General features: G+C 37.3%; 1 protein-coding gene across 1 annotated transcript; it reads right to left on the bottom strand.

The window, feature by feature from the left end:
- Window positions 1–1904: 1904 nt before the first annotated feature.
- On the bottom strand, window positions 1905–15988 carry nat8l (N-acetyltransferase 8-like). The gene is made up of 3 exons (XM_051115165.1): window positions 15521–15988; window positions 14249–14413; window positions 1905–7563 (listed from the first exon to the last, which is right to left on the bottom strand). The coding sequence occupies exons 1-3, from the start codon at window positions 15834–15836 to the stop codon at window positions 7196–7198; spliced, it is 849 nt and encodes a 282-aa protein (XP_050971122.1). The 5' UTR covers window positions 15837–15988; the 3' UTR covers window positions 1905–7195.
- Between the last annotated feature and the right edge of the window lie 1875 nt (window positions 15989–17863).

Raw genomic sequence — 17863 nt, 5'->3', positions numbered from 1 at the left:
ATTACCGGTACGTTTTAAACAAATGATTTGAGTCTGACATATTACTTAGGGCTAAGAAGTGTATTATGGCGTTTGACTTGCTAAAGTCAAAAGGGTTAGGCTAACTCCTAAAGGGTTAGTTCACCTAAAAATCAAAATTCGGTCATTTAATTACTCACCCTCATGTCGTTCCAAACCCGTAAGACCTTCGTTCATCATCGGAACACAAATTAAGATATTTTTGATGAAATCCAAGAGCTTTGTTGGGTCATTTTATTGGGGTTTTAATATTTTTTACCCAGGTGGTGGGTAGTTTTTCTGTAACTAAACTGCTGGGCCGTTATTTTTTTCTACCCAACCATTGGGTTAAGCCTGTCTCCGACAAAATAACCCAGCTGCTGAGTTACAGTCAGAGCGTGAGCTTTTTGAGTCTTCTACAGGAGAGAGCTGTTCAAAGCACCGCCAATTTGGTGCACTTCTTCAGCTAAATAAAGGTTTGTATACATGTCTATTTTGTTTATAAAGTTTTACTGTGTAGTAAATTGTAATATTTTACGCATTGTAACAGTGATGAGATGTCAGTCTGCTGTATTAGCAGTGGTTATTTCGCATGATGGAAATGCCTTTTGCCTTGCGTAAAATAAATGGATTTTATTCGTTATTGTACAAAGTTTAAATTAGTGTGATATTTAAATATGTTCTCTAATATCAGTACTGTTTGTTTATGGGCAGGTTTTGGAGTCAGACACAGCATCTTTCAGCTGAGAGTGAAACGCGAGGAGGCCACGGTCTGAAGTTCGCAGTTACCTCGGCGAACAGCAGCCCTTCACTGGCTCAGATTTCGGCGACACACAAGGACAGGAATTAACGCTATTTTGGTAAAAAGCGATTACAGAGAACGGTTGAATACACTAAAATTAAAATTCTACTTTTAAATGTTACATTTTTTATGTCTTAAATGCTTGTTAAATGAGTTTAAATGTAATACTGTAAACTATGCTGTATTCGCCCAAATAAATGTAATTTGTCTTGTTTTTTGTCCATGTGTTCTTGCTAATAATAAATGTTCATCTTTTGATTGTTGCTGTTGCCTCTAGTAATTCTGTGTGGGGTTTTTTATAAGTTCCAGTCCATTTTAAGACAGCAATATAATTTTTAAACTGTAGTTGACTTAAATAAAATAACCCAGCATGTGTTCTGTCCAATATTTACCCAGCGCTGGGTTGCCAAATAACCCAAGATGGGTTGTTTTTAACCCAGCATTTTTTTGGAGTGTACTACTAAGCTAGTAAGAACATCAAAATAGGTCATGTGACATTAGTGGTTCAACCATAATTTTATAAAACCACGAGAATACTTTTTGGGCACAAAGAAAACAAAAAAGTCTTTATTCAGCAATTTTATTCTCTTTTCTGTCGGTCTTTGACAAGCACTCCTGGTATTCTCGCATACATCAAAAACTTACATGGAAGAGAATAAATTGTTGAATAAAGTCACAGTTTTTGTTTTCTTTGCGCACAAAAAGTATTCTCGTAGCTTAATAAAAGTAAGCTTGAGCCACTGATGTCACATGGGCTGTTTTATCGTTGTCCTTACTACCTTTCTGGGCCTTGAACATGGTTGTACTACTGCTGTCTAAGCAGGGTTACAAAGCTCTTGGATTTCATCGAAAATATCTTAATTTGTGTTCTGAAGATAAATGAAGGTCTTAGGTTTTTGGAATGATATGAGGGTGAGTAATTAATGACATCTTTTTCATTTTCAACTGAACTGTCCCTTTAAAAGGCCACTGCTGTTTATAGCATTTTCAACCATATTGCCATAATGAGGTAAATAATTTTGCCCATATCTAACTAATGTGTAAGTTTTGAATGTCCTTGGTGTGTGTGCATTCGTCGCTTTTAAAACTTGTTCAGACACATATGTACAAGCTTTATGAATCGTTCCTTTAATTGATACAGTATGTACATCCTTTTCTTTCATAAATCAGGAAAACTTTTCTTTACATCTTTACAAAGTTCCTGTGTATTGAGGAAATGAAAGAAAAGGGGGGAAACTTAAACAGCATTTTAAGAAAACTCAGGCAGTACAATGATTTCAGACTCAAAGAACCAGGTGATCACTGCGACCAAACAGGTAAAGCAAGGTCAGACTTATAATGAAATCCGCAAACCTCCTTTCGTTCCCTAAACTCCTCATTATCATACTAAACCCAGCCCCATTTGTGGCTCCTGACCCCGTCCCCCATGTATGGCTGCATATCATTTCCCTGCTGTGCTTTGTGTGGGTTTGTTTCTATAGTAACAGACAGCCGATGACTGAAATGTGACCATGCTGACATAAATGGGGCAACTAGTGCCAACTTACAGCAGAAATTGTAAACACGAGCATTTCTAAAGCAAAGAAAAAGTGTTACTGCCAACTTGTGAGATTATCTTTTAAGTGCCATACATTTTCCAAAGTATTTCCAGGGATTTACCCATAAATTTACAATAATTAGTAAACCCACCAGCACTTTTCAATGCTTCTAAAAGCCCGTAATAAGTGCTGAAACAATGCAGGGACTCTGAAAGTTGCTTTTGCTCTGACTGGCACAAATGTAGGCTGATTGTACAGTTAGAATTGTGTCTCAGTTTGCAGTTGTTTCCTAAAGTGTATCATTGTTGTTTTTTCTTTTTTGTAAACATCTTAATTATATTCATATAGTTTCTGTTACAAAATGATCATAAAATGTCCCCAAATGCTATTTACAGTAAATTACACTTTACAACTTTACATATATTAAAATGTTAATAAAAAAGGTTAATTGTTTTAGTCTTCAAGAAAAATCATAAAAGCTTTGTTAACATGATTCTGTGCGTATTGCGCCACTTGTAAAACTGGTAGTGTGGTGTTGATTTCTCTGTTTTGATTACTGTCACAGATTGTTGGAGACTGCGCTCCTTGTGAATCAGGAGACAGTGGATATTTGCGAGTGACCAGTCGTCGTTCAGAGCTTGGCGCAACTTTCAGAGGCCCATGGCATCAGCCAGTCACAAAGGTTTTTGACCTATTTTCATGGGCTTCATATCAGTACAACATAAAATCCACTGTAAACTGAAGAATTAAAGATGCAAGTAAACATGTTAGTTGTAGTTAGAATCAAGGAAATATAAAACACAAAGAGAATATACAAAAAAATAAAATTCACATTCACACTTTGTCAGGCCTTGGCTTGCCCGTGGTGATGTTGCTGTGCCAATACTAATAACATCTTAGCGACTGTCACCAGTAAAGTATGAGGGATTGAACATCAATGCAGCATTTGAACATTTTTATAATCTCATGATTTTTTTTTTTTTCTTTCCAACTGTGATACTTTGTATTATTGCTTGATAAAATGGCACATAGGCTTGATTTCCAAATGAATTCTACAAAGATGAGTAGTGGCAACATTTTAAAGACAAGCGGCAAAAGAATAAAATAGAGCAAACATCCCGACTTTGGCAAAGTTAACTTGTAAAAATACCGTTAATACATTGTAGTGGATCATAGATAAGCATATGAGACAAACCCTTGTTTAAAAAAAATGAACCAAGGAAAGAAAATAATTGTACAATTGTGCTGCAAGTGCCACTACCTCCTCGGCACTTGCAGCCACAATTAAGGGAGTGCTTTCAACCTAGAAAATGAAAGGAGAAGGGAGCAGCTCCACACGTTGGCGCCTTGGCTTGTTTCATGCATACAGTGATGAAGCAAGACCATTTACCGTTGTGGATTTTCTCTGGCTCCCTCCTCCTCTATTAAGTGAAACATTCTTAGCAGCCATCTCTTTCATGCAGGTTACCAAGGTCAATCTGAATGCCTTATCATCAACGGTTCTCTCAAACTAACACTAGAAATGTATATACAAAGAATGCACTTTATTTCTGTGTTGTTGTTTTTTTTTTTTTTTCTTTTTCTTTAAGACTTGGGTAAAACCCCAGCTTTTTATCCTTACGTAACAATCTCTTTTCGCACTGCTCCGACTTTCGGAGACATTCGCTAGCCAATCAAGTCACCAGTCTAAACCCACATATGACACTGTATACATCAATCCAGTTTAACTGAGCCTTTAGCATGTGCAAAAGCTTTAGCACGTGCAATACTAAGCGGCATGATCAGGGACCGGTCAACGGGTTAGTTAAACACAAGCAGTGATCATGGCGTTCTCGCACTTGCTTGCAATTTTAGCATTACAATAAGGCTCTCTTCAGTCTGGTAACAGTACATGCACCTTATACATGAAATCCCCAATCCCATGCTAACTGCATTCAGAATAAGATAAGTTTTTTTCAAGGCAGTTGCACTACAGAATAAGAATAACACTCATAGCAAAAGACCTCAAGTACATCAAACACTGTTCAAATCTGTACGAATACATTGCTGATTGCCGTGTACATTCACATCTGCCAGCACTATGGTAAATCCCATTAAGACATTTGTGTGTTTTTCCAGTTTATTTGATACTGATTCCTATATGTTGGGTTGGTACAGCTCCTTATATATTCTCATACTGTATTCTATTTATGTGTTTGATTATTTGTGGATTGTTTTGGCCTTTCACAGTTTACAGAGTAAATGTTTACAAGATCACACGTAAGCGATCTGTAGCCCATTTGCTTTGGGTTTACACTGGCTTTCATGCTGACAGTTTAAATATCCCATCACGTGCAGCCTTTCTTCTTAAGGATGTTAAGTGCATTTAAATACAGCTTAACTGGCCACTCAAGTCAATTTTAAGGGAGACAGGTGAATGCTATGTCTAATTTGACTGGCACACGCAACTGGCAAAGCTGTCTAGAGAATTGCTTTCTTGGTGCCTCATTCGTTTCAACCTACATTGCTAAAACAGGGACGTCCTCACGAGTAAAGTGAGAAGCGTCACGTAACAGATCTGTAATCGAAACAGCGCATTCAGATAAATAAATTTCAAGGCCTTCTCTGAAAAAGGACATCTCACAATATCCTAAAAGATGACAGTAAGAATTTTCGCATGAACTGAAATTACATAGAACTATAAAAAGAAACAGCTCCACTTTTAAGACTTGCCGTGTGAAAGATGGTGTTTTCTTGCTTTGCTCGGTTTTCTTTCAAAGACGTTTCATGCAACAACAATTTCTTTGAACAATGAAACACACGTATTTGTTATATGTTCAGTTAAAAAAAGAAGCTTGTTTTACATAGTTTTAAATATACTTCTTTTCCAGGGCAGGCACCGTACGCACAAACCAGGTACAGAGGCATGCCACATACTTGCATTGCTCTTGCATTCTACTATTGGCAGCTGTGATGTCATTGAAGCAGCAAGCTGGTGGGTAGTCCTATTATTTGGTTGACCCCGCCCATCTCACATTCTAAGCCACACCCACAACTCTCCACACTGCTACTGTGACATCACAGAGGGAGGGAAGTATGGGGATAGTACAAGCTAGAATGGGAAAAAGGCAGCGCAACAACACTCCGTGGCGCATGCAGAGATGGGGGTGGGGACGTAAGGGAGGGAGAGGTCTGGCCCAGGGTTGCAGTCAGATATTCGGATGGGGGTGGGGTTAACGTCGAGGAAAACTGACGATGTTCATGTTTATTTTTTTTTGTTTTTTTGTCCTTTTTTTTGCACTACATGTTACTTCTATGTATTTTAAATCACATTTAGTTTCTTAACTTTATACAACATTATGTCACAGATGAGGCTCATTGTGGTTTGTATCTCTCCCTGTGCTGGTACTGTGATAGGAGGATAGAGACAGAGAGAGATTATGGGTATGTCATATATATGTATTCAAACAGTTTACATATACATATTGAATAGTTGCAGAATATAAAGCCTTATATATTGTATACTTATACAGTCCTTTTTTTTTTATTGTTTATCCAAATTTAAATTTGTGCTCAGTTCAATTTCTGTTTTGTCACCATATTGCTGCTTTTATGCCACCCAAGTTTAATTTGAATATACTTGGAGTCTGTTTTTGCTTTGTATTTTAGATATTGCATCGGAGGAGCAATATCAGCTTGGGAAGCATGACCACAATTTTGTAGTAAGTATTTTTCCCCAAACCCAAATTCTGAGATTATCCACAAAGTATACAAAAGTTTAATCAAGTCATTATTAAAGCTTTATCAATTCGGTACACAAATAGATATGTGCTAAAATCGGTTTGATGACAATTGTGTGATACTGAAATGTGTGCAGTTTTAGAATCAAATTTTAACTGAATTTTTTTGTAGATTTCAGATTTCAGTGACTTTTTTTATAGCAGTTATGTCTGTAAACGCGAGTTTCACTGACTGTTACTTTAATGTCAGCCAAATGAAGTGTAAAGAAACATTTTTTCTTTATCGTTCTCTTTAACATGATGAACATTCATGTTTTTCTAGTAAAATTGACCTTTTTTTTGACTGTGGCTCAGCACTAGGAACCTGTTTAACAAAAAAATAAAGACTATTTTGCAAAAGTTGTTAGGGGCGCTTAGGGATATAAATCACTGGCTTTATAATATTCCACATTTCTAGCTCTTTTTGTTTTTTGGTTAGACACAGTTAAAAATTCTGTGCTTTGGACTAAAAATTACAATTAGATGGACTGTTTGGCTCCACCAGACTGCTGCTGTTGCAAGTTTCAAACGTACTTCCTCAAAAGGAAGGTGGCATCAGAAAAGCTGGATCAGACTTTACCACCTCCTTCCCTCCAGTTCTGATGTCCACTGGATCATAAACTGTGTTTATAGTGGTCTGTGCTACTCTGTGGATCGGCCTATAGAATGGTTTGGGAAAAGGTCAAAGGCAGAATTTGTCTGCCTTGATTTGTTTTTTAGTGGAGAATCTGTCAAATAAATGTACATTTATATCCAATTGAGATAAAATCATTGGGGCTATTCACTTAATGTTTCAGGGCAGGGTGACCATGAAAAAGAAAGAATAAGAGCAGAAACATCCAGGGTGGTCTAAAAAAAAAAAAAAAAAAAAAAGAAATGAAACGTTCCGTTAAACCCCCTCCAAAACAATGATCATGAAAATAAGAATAGAAATCAAAATGAATAAAAATAAAGGTTGTAGGAACAGACTTTTTTAAAAAAAGCCCAAAACATAAATAAATAGGTAGGAGAAGAGGACCGGGTCAGTGGGTGGTTCAGGGTCGTTGCCGGCATCGTCGTTTATAATTCTGTCTTCTGAACTCGTGTTAACTCTCTGTCTCTCACTCTTCGTGAAGCTGCAATCGGTACCGGCTGTAGCGAATCTGGAAGAAGAGCCTCTCCAGCGGCGAACGGGTCATCCCAGGCAGCGTGTAGTCCTCAGTCTCTCCCACTCGCCGGAAACCCAAAGACTCGTACAGCTTGTGGGCGGCCATCTTGACTGCAGTTGTTCCCAGAACCACGGCCGAGTAGTTGTTTAGCATGGCAAATTCTAGAACACGTCGACCCAGAGCCTTGGCGATGCCTTTTCCACGGAAGCGAGAGTCCACTGACATGCGTCGGAGTTCCACGGTGTTGTCGTCTTCTCGGCCTTGCGCTGCCACGATGCCCACAACCTGGCCTTGCAAAACTGCCACCCAGAAACAAGAGCCTGTCGGAATCAAAACAAAGAGATTATTCAGTTTTGTCTTCAGAGTAAACGTTTACCAAATATTTGTATGGTCTAGTTCTCATTTAAAGGAGCAGTTCACTTCCTGAAGAAAAATGTACAGATAATGTACTCACCCCCTTGTCACCCAATATGTTCATGTCTTTTTTCTTCAATTGTAAAGAAATTATGTTTTTGGATGAAAACATTATAGTGGACTTCTATGGTGCCTCGGAGTTTGAACTTCCAAAATGCAGTTTAAATGCAGCTTCAAAGGGCTCTAAACAATCCCAGCCAAGGAAGAAGGGCCTTATCTAGTGAAATGATTGGTTATTTTCTTTTAATTCTTTTTATTTTCTTTTTACTTTTAACCTTGTCTTGTTTTTTCCGGTTCAGTACAGTTCTCCTCCAACTTCAAAATCGTCCTACATCACTGTTTTACCTTTTTTTGTAAAGGGCGTTTGACCTTCTTTGCATGTTCACTTTGCAAACACTGGGTCGGTACTTCTGCAGTGATTTAGGACGTTTTTGAAGTTGGAGGAGAAAATGAGTTGGTTTTTATTTCGACATACCCTAACTGTCTTGAATAGGAAAAAACAGAGTTCACACAGTATATAAATTGTAATTTTTTAAAAAGAAAATAACCAATCGTTTCACGTTTCACCCTTCTTCCTTGGGATAATGGGCTGGGATAATTTAGAGCCCTTTGAAGCTGCATTTAAACTGCATTTTGAAAGTTCAAACTTGGGGGCACCATAGAAGTCCACCATATTGAGAGGAATCCTGAAATGTTTTCCTCAAAAACATAATTTCTTTACGACTGAAAAAGAAAGATATGAACATCCTGGATGGCAACAGTTTGTCAAACGATCAAAATTTATGTTTTGAAAGTGAACTACTCCTTTATAGTGTCTTGACCCTTCAGGGTCATGCTTATTTCCATCTGCATCTAATATTCATCATAGTACGGGATGCTTTTCAACACCTCTCGTCATTAGAACATCAAGCCAATCAAATCACTACCTGAAATCCATTTATCTTACATTATATAGAAAATCGAAGATTGGCAAAGTAGTAGTATCAACCTTATACATTATACATTTTTCGACACCGTTTTTATATTATACACCTTATACATTTTTAAAACTCTGAAAATAAAGTTATGTTCACCTGGACAATATATAGCGATGTGCATTAGTGTGAGTGCACCTTACAAATAGATTGTGTTCTGAAATGTGAAACCACATTTAAGCACACTGTGTAGCAGTCTGTATTTATGGAACATGCCAGTCAAATTCAATTCCAATTGCCTGGAATTACAGATGCCCAAATGTGCTATAAATAGAATATAATACATGGGAGACATATTTACGATAAGCTCATTATTATTTTGAATCTTTTAATGAGTGTGTAATGGAAAGCCTGGAATGGAAAGTCATAATTTGTTTACAATGTTTCATTGTAGGATGAGTCATAAAATATGTGCACCATCAAAGGTATTGAAATGCATTGATAAGTCCCATGATTGACATAATTCAAACCCGTTTTTACACACTCAAAAGCTGATTATGTCACCACTGATGACTTGCCTTAATCATTTTTAGAATTTCACTGCTTGGGGGGATTTTTGGAAGTGCTTTTGGAACTAGCAGATTAAGTGCACATTTTTCTTGTTAGGCAAGTCAACTGTCATCTGTACGTCAGATCGGGACATGAGTGGAGCACAGATTTCGGTATTTCTCATCTTGAACATTGTTTTTCTCTCTCTCTCTCTCTCTCTCTCTCTCTCTCTCTATATATATATATATATATGCTAAACTAACTAGTTACTTATGAAGTTGCAGAGATAAAGGAGGTAAATATGGCGAGGAGCTGCAAATACAAATACACAAGGATGGGACTGAGCTCTGATTTCTCTGAGAAATATAAAAAGTATATTGACAGGCATTAAAAGGTATGTCTAAACGGATGTGTTTTAAATGAACTGATGCTACCTTCTGTCATGCATACGAATTGTTTTTTTGTTAAGAATCATGCTTATAACGTAAGATCCATTAACTCTTTTCTATCTCGCATTTTAACAATTTTTAGCATCTAATCAACACTATCTTCTAAAATCAGAAAACTCTTTATTCTGAGTGTAGAAAATGTACAACATACGTGTAATGTACAGAAGGAGTTGCAATCTTTCAACGTAAAGATCATAGTGCCATGTTGTGACATATTGCTACATCACACAGAGAGGTGTGTGTGTGTGTGTGTGTGTGTGTCATGACTGCATTCGCTTCGGGGCTGAGGAGCACTATTAATCACTGTGTGACTGAACGTCTTGCTGTACACTCATTAGTTTTACCACACACACATACATCTGCACAACCCCCCTCCCAGCTGTCTGATAAATGCTTCTCTTGTATATGTGCGAGGCCACTAAAATGGAGAAAAAAAAACATTAGCCAATAATATCAAACAACTTTTTATGATCCAATCAAATCCCGGTGGATAAAATTAAAGCCCAATCTCACAATATTTCCTGCTGAATATGCAGCTTCACATCACATTAAGAAAATTTAATGTCTCACAAATACAAATGTTGGCATTAATGTCTTGTGGGTAGCACAACCAATCTTCCTTCTTTATATTATGGGGGGTTTGTTATCCTCAAAGTATCTGACAGAAACCCTGTCCCTGCAATGTTAAAAGCCACTCCAAATAGATGTATAGTGCATTAAAGAAACATCTAGCTTACCCTGGCAGATAACCCATATATTTTTTAACCATTCCCTCCTCAGATGCAGGCTTCCACATTAGCATAGCAAGAGAGAAAATCCCTTGGGAGAATCCTTTGTCTGTATGCTGCCACTAAACAAAACTACCATACATACTCACAGCGGGGCTTTGATTCACACCTTCCCCCATTTCCTGACCCTAGTCTTCAATTCTGTCTTTCATTTGATTCAGGAGTAAATAAGAAGCCTGTACGCACAGAAACTGTCTACACTAAGGACTGACAACTATTTTATATATTTAAAGAAATTAATACTTTAATTCAGCAAAGATGCATTACGTTGATAAAAAGTAACTGTAAAGACATGTTTTAGAAAAAAAGCATTTCAAATAAATTGTTTCTTTGAACAGCAATATTGTGAAATATTTTTTACAATTTAAAATAACTGTTTTTGTATTTTAATATACTTAAAAATGTAATTTACTCCAGTGATGCCAGCTGAATTTTCAGCAGCCATTACTGAGGTCTTCGTTGTCACGTGATTCTTCAGAAATCATTCTGATATGCTGATTTGGTTCTCAAGAAATACTTATAACCGAAGTTGAAAATGGCTGTTTTGATTAGTATTTTTATAGGAACCATAATATATTGTTTTTTAAGGATTGTTTAATAAAGAACATTCATAAGAAAAGTTTATAAGTCTTTACTGTCACATTTGTCAATTTAATGCATCCTTGATTAATGAAAGTATTAATTATTTAAAAAAAAAATAAAATAAAATCTTCAATTCCCTTTCATTTGATTCTGGAGTAAATAAGAAGCCTGTATGCACAGAAACTGTCTGCACCAAGGACTGACAGCTATTTTATATATATAAAGAAATTAATACTTTAATTTAGCAAAAGATGCATTAAAGTAATAAAAAAGGAACAGTAAAGACATTTGTATATTTTTATATTTCAAATAAATTGTTCCTTTGATCAGCAATATTGTGAAATATTTTTACAATTTAAAATAACTTTAAAAAATGTTTTTCTATTTTAATACATTTAAAAATATAATTTACTCCAGTGATGACAGCTAAATTTTCAGCAGCCATTACTGAGGTCTTCATTGTCACGTGATTCTTCAGAAATCATTCTAATATGCTGATTTGGTTGGACTTCTATTTTGCTGTCTCTTAACTAGTTGCTTATTAGCATGCATATTACTAAAATATTAGCCATTTATTAGTACTAATTAAGCACATATTAATGCCTTACTCTGTATTACCTTATTCTACATCCCTAACGTACCTAAACTTAACAACTACCTTACTAACTCTTAATAAGCAGCAAATTAGGAATTTATTGAGGGAAAAGTCATAGTGAATAAGTGTACACTATTCTAAAGTGTTACCGAAAATTCATAAGAAAAGCTCAAAAGTCTTTACTGTTACATTTGTCAATTGAATGCATCCTTGATTAATCAAAGTATTTATTATTTAAAAAAAAAAAAAATCTTACAGACCCTTTTGAACTTTATGGGAGTGTATCATGTACACTGTAAAAAACAATTTGTTGAGTCAACTTAAAATAATTTGTAACCTGGCTGCCTTAAGTTTAGTCAACTCAAAAAAATGTTTATTAAACTTTAAATGTTAAATTATACTAAGTGACAATTTGAGTTGAATCAACTTAAAATTTTAAGGCAGCTGGGTTACTTACACATCTGTTAAGTTTAGCAAACACAAATATCTAAGTTGTTACTTAGTACAACTTAACATTTCAAGTTGACTAAACTTATTTTAGTTGACTGAACTTAAAATTTTAAGGCAGCAGGGTAACAAATTATTTTAAGCTGACTCAACAAATTGTGTTTTTTTATTTTTTACAGTGTATGTCAGTCTTTTGTCATTGTCCAGGACATGCATGATAAGACTCCTAAGGCCAATTTAGACAAAAAAGGCAACAAACATGTTATTTAGGTTTTGTCGGATCAATGTGTTACCCCCGTTGGCATCTGTTGCCGTTGGTTGACACTTGTTTTTTGCCGACTGAACAATGTTGACTTGGTTTCTGTCAGTTCGTAGAATGTCTGTTTGAGCTACATACTGTAATCTGCTGACTGTCACCATTGGTATGCATCTCTCAGTGCAGTGTGAATTGGCTATAATGAACTTGCTTTGCAGACCCCTGTAATGTTTATCTCTGACAGGTGGGAGCATTTTCTTGTAAACTTATATGTTGGTATATTAAGCTGATAAGCTTGACTCATTCTGAGTCAGTAGTGTGCGGAAACAGACGCCATACACAAGTCTGGATCTAATATACGTGTGCACTAGGGGTGTAAAAGAGACCCTTTTAAAGTTCTAGCACTGAATTGCAGAGAGCATTCTGCCCAACAGCAGCATCTGGCTGTTTGGTATGGCAGCTGTTCTGAATTTGACCGTGAAGTGCTGCAGCAGAGTTTATCATAGGCAGTAAATGTCTGTTCTTACTCTAACGCTGTCTGAGGAAAGCCCATAGAGTGATAAAAGATTTCAGCCACCCAGCACTCAATCTGCACATGCTGCTGCCAGCCACCAAACAATTCCAGAACACCGATCATACACAACTAGCTTTAAAAACACTTCCTGTCCCGCAAGTCACCAGGGTATGTTTGTTCTCTTTGTGCTTCAAATTTTTAAAAAGTATTTTGGGATTCTGAGTTTGCCGCAATACAATCTGTATCAGCATTCTTCCTGTCTTCAATCAATAGAGCCACATGACTGCAAACATTTATCCTCAAGAGCAGAACTGAGAGAGACTTTCTGCATATTTCATGAGTCTTCCGCATTAAAGCTTCACATCAGCTATTCATCCCCTCTTGGACTTCTAAAGCACAGTATTTAACCTCAGTATCACAGGTACCGATTCTGAGAGCATTTGTTCTGGTGAGATAATTGTGGGAAGTCTATTCATTCAACTATTTTTCTCTTCTAGAGTAAATAGTCAATATTTTAGTAATTAAATATGAAGTCAAATATTAATATATGCTTTATTTTTATAAGTGTTTGTGCCTGTGTGTGATTAGCATACATATATTCACTATTAAGTGCCCAGGTGCTATTCGGCATAGACTTGTATACATCATACATTATATATTAATATACAGTGACTTTTCATCAGTGACTTCATGAACACAATGTAGTTTGTTTACACACCACAGAATCTCCATGCAAACATTAAGTGCATACAGTACCATTCAAAAGTTTGTCAGTAACATTTTTTTTAAAGAAATATATCTTTTTATTCAGCAAGGACACATTAGATTGTTCAAAAGTATCAAGACTTTTACATTGCAACAATGATGTTCTTTTAAACTTTCTATTTATCTTATAATCCAGAAAACTTGAACACCAGATCAGCATATTAGAATGATTTCTGATGGAAACCTTTTTTTAACTGTACCCACATGAAAAAACACTATAGTAATTTACATTAAATACTACAGTATTTAACCATACTATAGTATTAATTTGTTGTGGTAATTCTATAGTTACCCAATGCTGCGCTAAGTTTCCTACAACTATTGAGTATATTATACTACAATACACTATAGTTTACTGTATACTACAGTATTTATTACAGTTTATCAGTTCACTATAGTTAATACTACAGTATGCTGTAGCGTTCAAAAAAGTGTTGTAAATACTATAATATATACAGTATAATACACTTTATTACATTATGGTTCAAAAACACTATAGTATTTACTATAAAATACTATAGTATTTTTTCATGTGGGTATTTTTGATCAGATAAATACAGCCTTGTTTTTTTTTTTTTGTTTAAATCTTACAGACCCAAACTTTTGAACAGTAGTTTATATGTGTCCAGGTTTTGGCATATTTTTAAAAATGTCCTCGCAATTGTAGCAAAACATGTTTGTAATTTTCAACAACTTCGTGTGAATGTGTGTGTGCTTGAAATGATGCCTTACCTGTGGGTTTCATGTAATATGCCTCAATGTCAGCCATATCAGTGTGCAGCGCACAGTCCAGGTAGTTGAGAATGACTTTTCTGCTGTAGTAATAACGTGCACCCATTAGAATGAATGGTGTGCAGAAGGTCAGTGTGAAGGATTTGGTCATAACATAGCACATTACTATGGAGAAATGGAAGAAAAATAAACGACACCTGTCAGAAAAGAGAATCAAATGTTTGATTTTTGGCAGAGGAGAGACAAACAGACATCAAATGTACTAGGAGTGTGCAGACACACCCTGAGCAGTGAGATGTAATGCAAAGTAATTAAACTGTATCCTGAAAAAAAAGCAACTTTATACATGTATAAGACTTGGAAACATAATAGGCAACGGAGGGCGCTATAACAGGGTCTCAATAGATGTAATTAAACCCAAGGAAATCTGACTGTGTATGTCGAGGATGCTGACGCAAGATGGTGCTCTTGAATACAACTGACTTGCTGCGCCAATGTGCATGTTTCACGTCATGCATTATCCACACACTCCACTGCAACACGATGCGCACTGTTTACTGTCAACACAGACGTGCTTTAAACTCTGACATACTATAAAATGTGCTTACCCAAAAATGTATGATTAATTTATCCGAGAAGCATTTGCCGTACTATGTGTACAGTGATGTACTGCACTCTCTAAGCGTATGTAGTATGCAAGTTCATGGACACCTCATTCATTTCAGCTGTGTGGCATAAGTGCATTTAAAAAAAAAAAAAAAAAAAAAAAAAAGTGGCTGTCTAGCCAGATCGCCACGGTGCCTGTAGTTGAAAACCGCTGGAAATCATTAGTAAACATGAAAGGGAAATAAATCGTTAAATATAGGTAGTTAACAAATCTCTGCAAATAAAACGTAATTTATCTCAACAGGCAACAAACAGAACTTCGTGCACTAACATGAGACGTATGTGGGGAACGCAGTGCGCCCGCGCGGGATTCATTCATTCATTCATTCGGCGGTGCCGCATGCTCTGAACTGCTGCTGCTGCTGCTGCCGCCTTTGTGGCTGCTTTACTGATACTCACTGGGATTTTTACGAAAAAGGATTTCAAGATTACTTGCTCTGAAAAAAAAATAGTTTGGGGCGTAAAATGTCTGAATTGATTTGTGCTCATCACTTTAGTTTGATCCTTTTGTTTTAACATAATTAACTTATATGTGGAACTCAACATCTCGGAGCTTATTTTCACAAACCGTTACGCTCATCGTACACCCATAGTTTGACAACATACCTGTGAGGAAAGCATAGATAAACTGGGTTCTAGTTTGCTGTTTTAGACCCCGAAATGCCGAATTGGGTATCCGCTCCATGATTCCCTCGGTGAAGATCCGGCGCACCTCCTCATGGTCCGAGCGTTCAAACTCGCGAATAAAAACCTGGTCCCGTTTTTCAACCTTACTCTCGAGCGCGCTGGGAGAGGGAGAAGAAGACGTCCACATCTGCGAGGAGGAAACTATAATTGAATCTTTTTTGGTCCCAGCTATGGCCTCGTGTTCGTCTGCAACGATTTTAGTCTCGCAAACCATTTTGGGAGACGAACAATGCATGCAACTGGCCTGAAATGAACTGAAATCGGGGAGAAAAAACAAAAGATGGATGATGGTCTTCTTTGTTATGGAAAGAAAAAAGACTGATGCACTACTGCAACCCTGAGCTTCCTCACGACCAAGACTTGCCGGTGCATCACAAGTGGTATTTATAATGCGCCAAAGCCGCATTCAGATTCTGGGGTGTGGGTGTTCACTTCATCTCGCTGATTGGACGCGGCGCAGTGCCACATGACGGCGGTGGGAGGCGAAAGTACAAAAGACACACACCGTAACGTGTCTTTTTGAAACAAAGTATTTTTTGCCCCCGTCAGTACACCGGCGAAATTCCGCACATGTTTGTGTTTTGGGGGGAGGGCGAGCCCATGGCTTCGTATGATGCCAGAGCCGTCGCCATAAACCCCGCGTGCGATTGCAGTATCAGCAACGTCACGACGATGCTGCGCAACATCAGTCTGCGTGCATCAACGACACCCGGCCTGCACATTTTACAGTGCGTGTGCAAATATTGACGGGGATCATCCACCAGCGTGCGCAGGACCGCTTGTTTTACGAGGGTGTGAGTGACACTTTTACTGCACCGCAATGTTACGCTTAGGTTTAAGTTCATCCAGCACACCCCTTTCCTCTTGAGACCCCAGATCAGCGTGGCCACGTACGCGACGTATAAGTCGCTTATTTACAGGGTACGGTTGTGTATTGTGTGCTAAAACCACAAAGCACAATAAAGTATGAGCGACCACCAATAGCAGCTGTCAAATGTTCAGTGTTTCTTCCTTATTCCATTTCCCAAAGGTGCGTTCGGACAAAACAGACATTTATTAGTTGTTTGGATGGCCGCTAATATAATGAGGCATTTTAATTATTCTTATCAAAAGTTTACTAATATCGAAAATATTCTTTTTTGATTTATGGAACATTAAATCAGATACTGGAATCGAGATCCAGTGCTCCTTAAAGAACAGAGCACTAGTATCTACGAGAATGACATATGAATGACACTTTCTCTGGATTCCCTCATTTACTACATGAGGTGTTGCATTCATTTTTTTATCCGTTTATTTTTTATTTCCATTACAGTAATTAACACAATTACTCTTGCGTACATGCTACATGCTCAGATTACGTCAGTGTCTAGTTTTAAATGCCTTGGGTATTCTCCGAAGTAACTGATGCCCAAAAGAAATCGCCTTGATTTGAATAAGGTCGCATTCCAGCCGTATTGTACAGAACTAGTTTAGACTGGATCGCCTCCCGCCCTTACACTCCCAGCCCCTCCCCCTCCCAGACGAAAAGGGTCGTCTTTTTCCTAAATGTTTGAGCAGGTATGTCTTACATGCGCTATATTGCGAAATCGCCGTCCCTCGACAATTAAAAAAACGGAAAGCGTGGGTTTTATAGCTCTAGTGAAGATGCGGTCTTTTCTCAGCATCAGCATCTGCGTGCAGGCGGCCAGTCCGGTGGTGCCAACGGGCATGCGCGCGTTATGCAGAGAGTAACTAGTGAACCGCTCTTCCCCAGTCCCATCATTTTTGTCTTTTAATGTTACTGACGTTTTCGTTGGTACAAAATACAGACATGATTTTACAGATATTTTTTACAATGTAATATCATAATGTTAAAGTAAGTTTGTATCTGTCAGCTTCTTCAGAACTTGAAGGAAACTTATCACTATTTTACAATACAGATCACTTACCTTAAAGGCAAAGTGAATCAAAAATGAACTTGTTCCAAAACTCCACTTGTTCCAAACCTGAGTTTCTTTCTTCTAAAAAGTGGTTTAATTGTTGGTGCCTATTGAATCAGAGTATATGAAGACACTTGTCTCTCCTTCCATTGCCATTATTGTGTAACTTGACCTTCGACCTCAGCAGTCCAGAAGGAATGGGGTGACCCTGAATGTCAGACGGCACAAAATCTGCCTTTCGTGGGCTCCATTTTGCAGTAACCTTTCAGATTCTTAGAAATAGTGATCACTAATCACTAGCATGTGTGTGGCATGGTTGTGGAGTGTGTGTGTGTGTAAC

The sequence above is a fragment of the Labeo rohita genome, chromosome 7 (assembly GCF_022985175.1).
Source record: "Labeo rohita strain BAU-BD-2019 chromosome 7, IGBB_LRoh.1.0, whole genome shotgun sequence".
Classification (NCBI taxonomy): Eukaryota; Metazoa; Chordata; class Actinopteri; order Cypriniformes; family Cyprinidae; genus Labeo; species Labeo rohita.
This window is presented reverse-complemented; position numbering and strand designations above follow the sequence as displayed.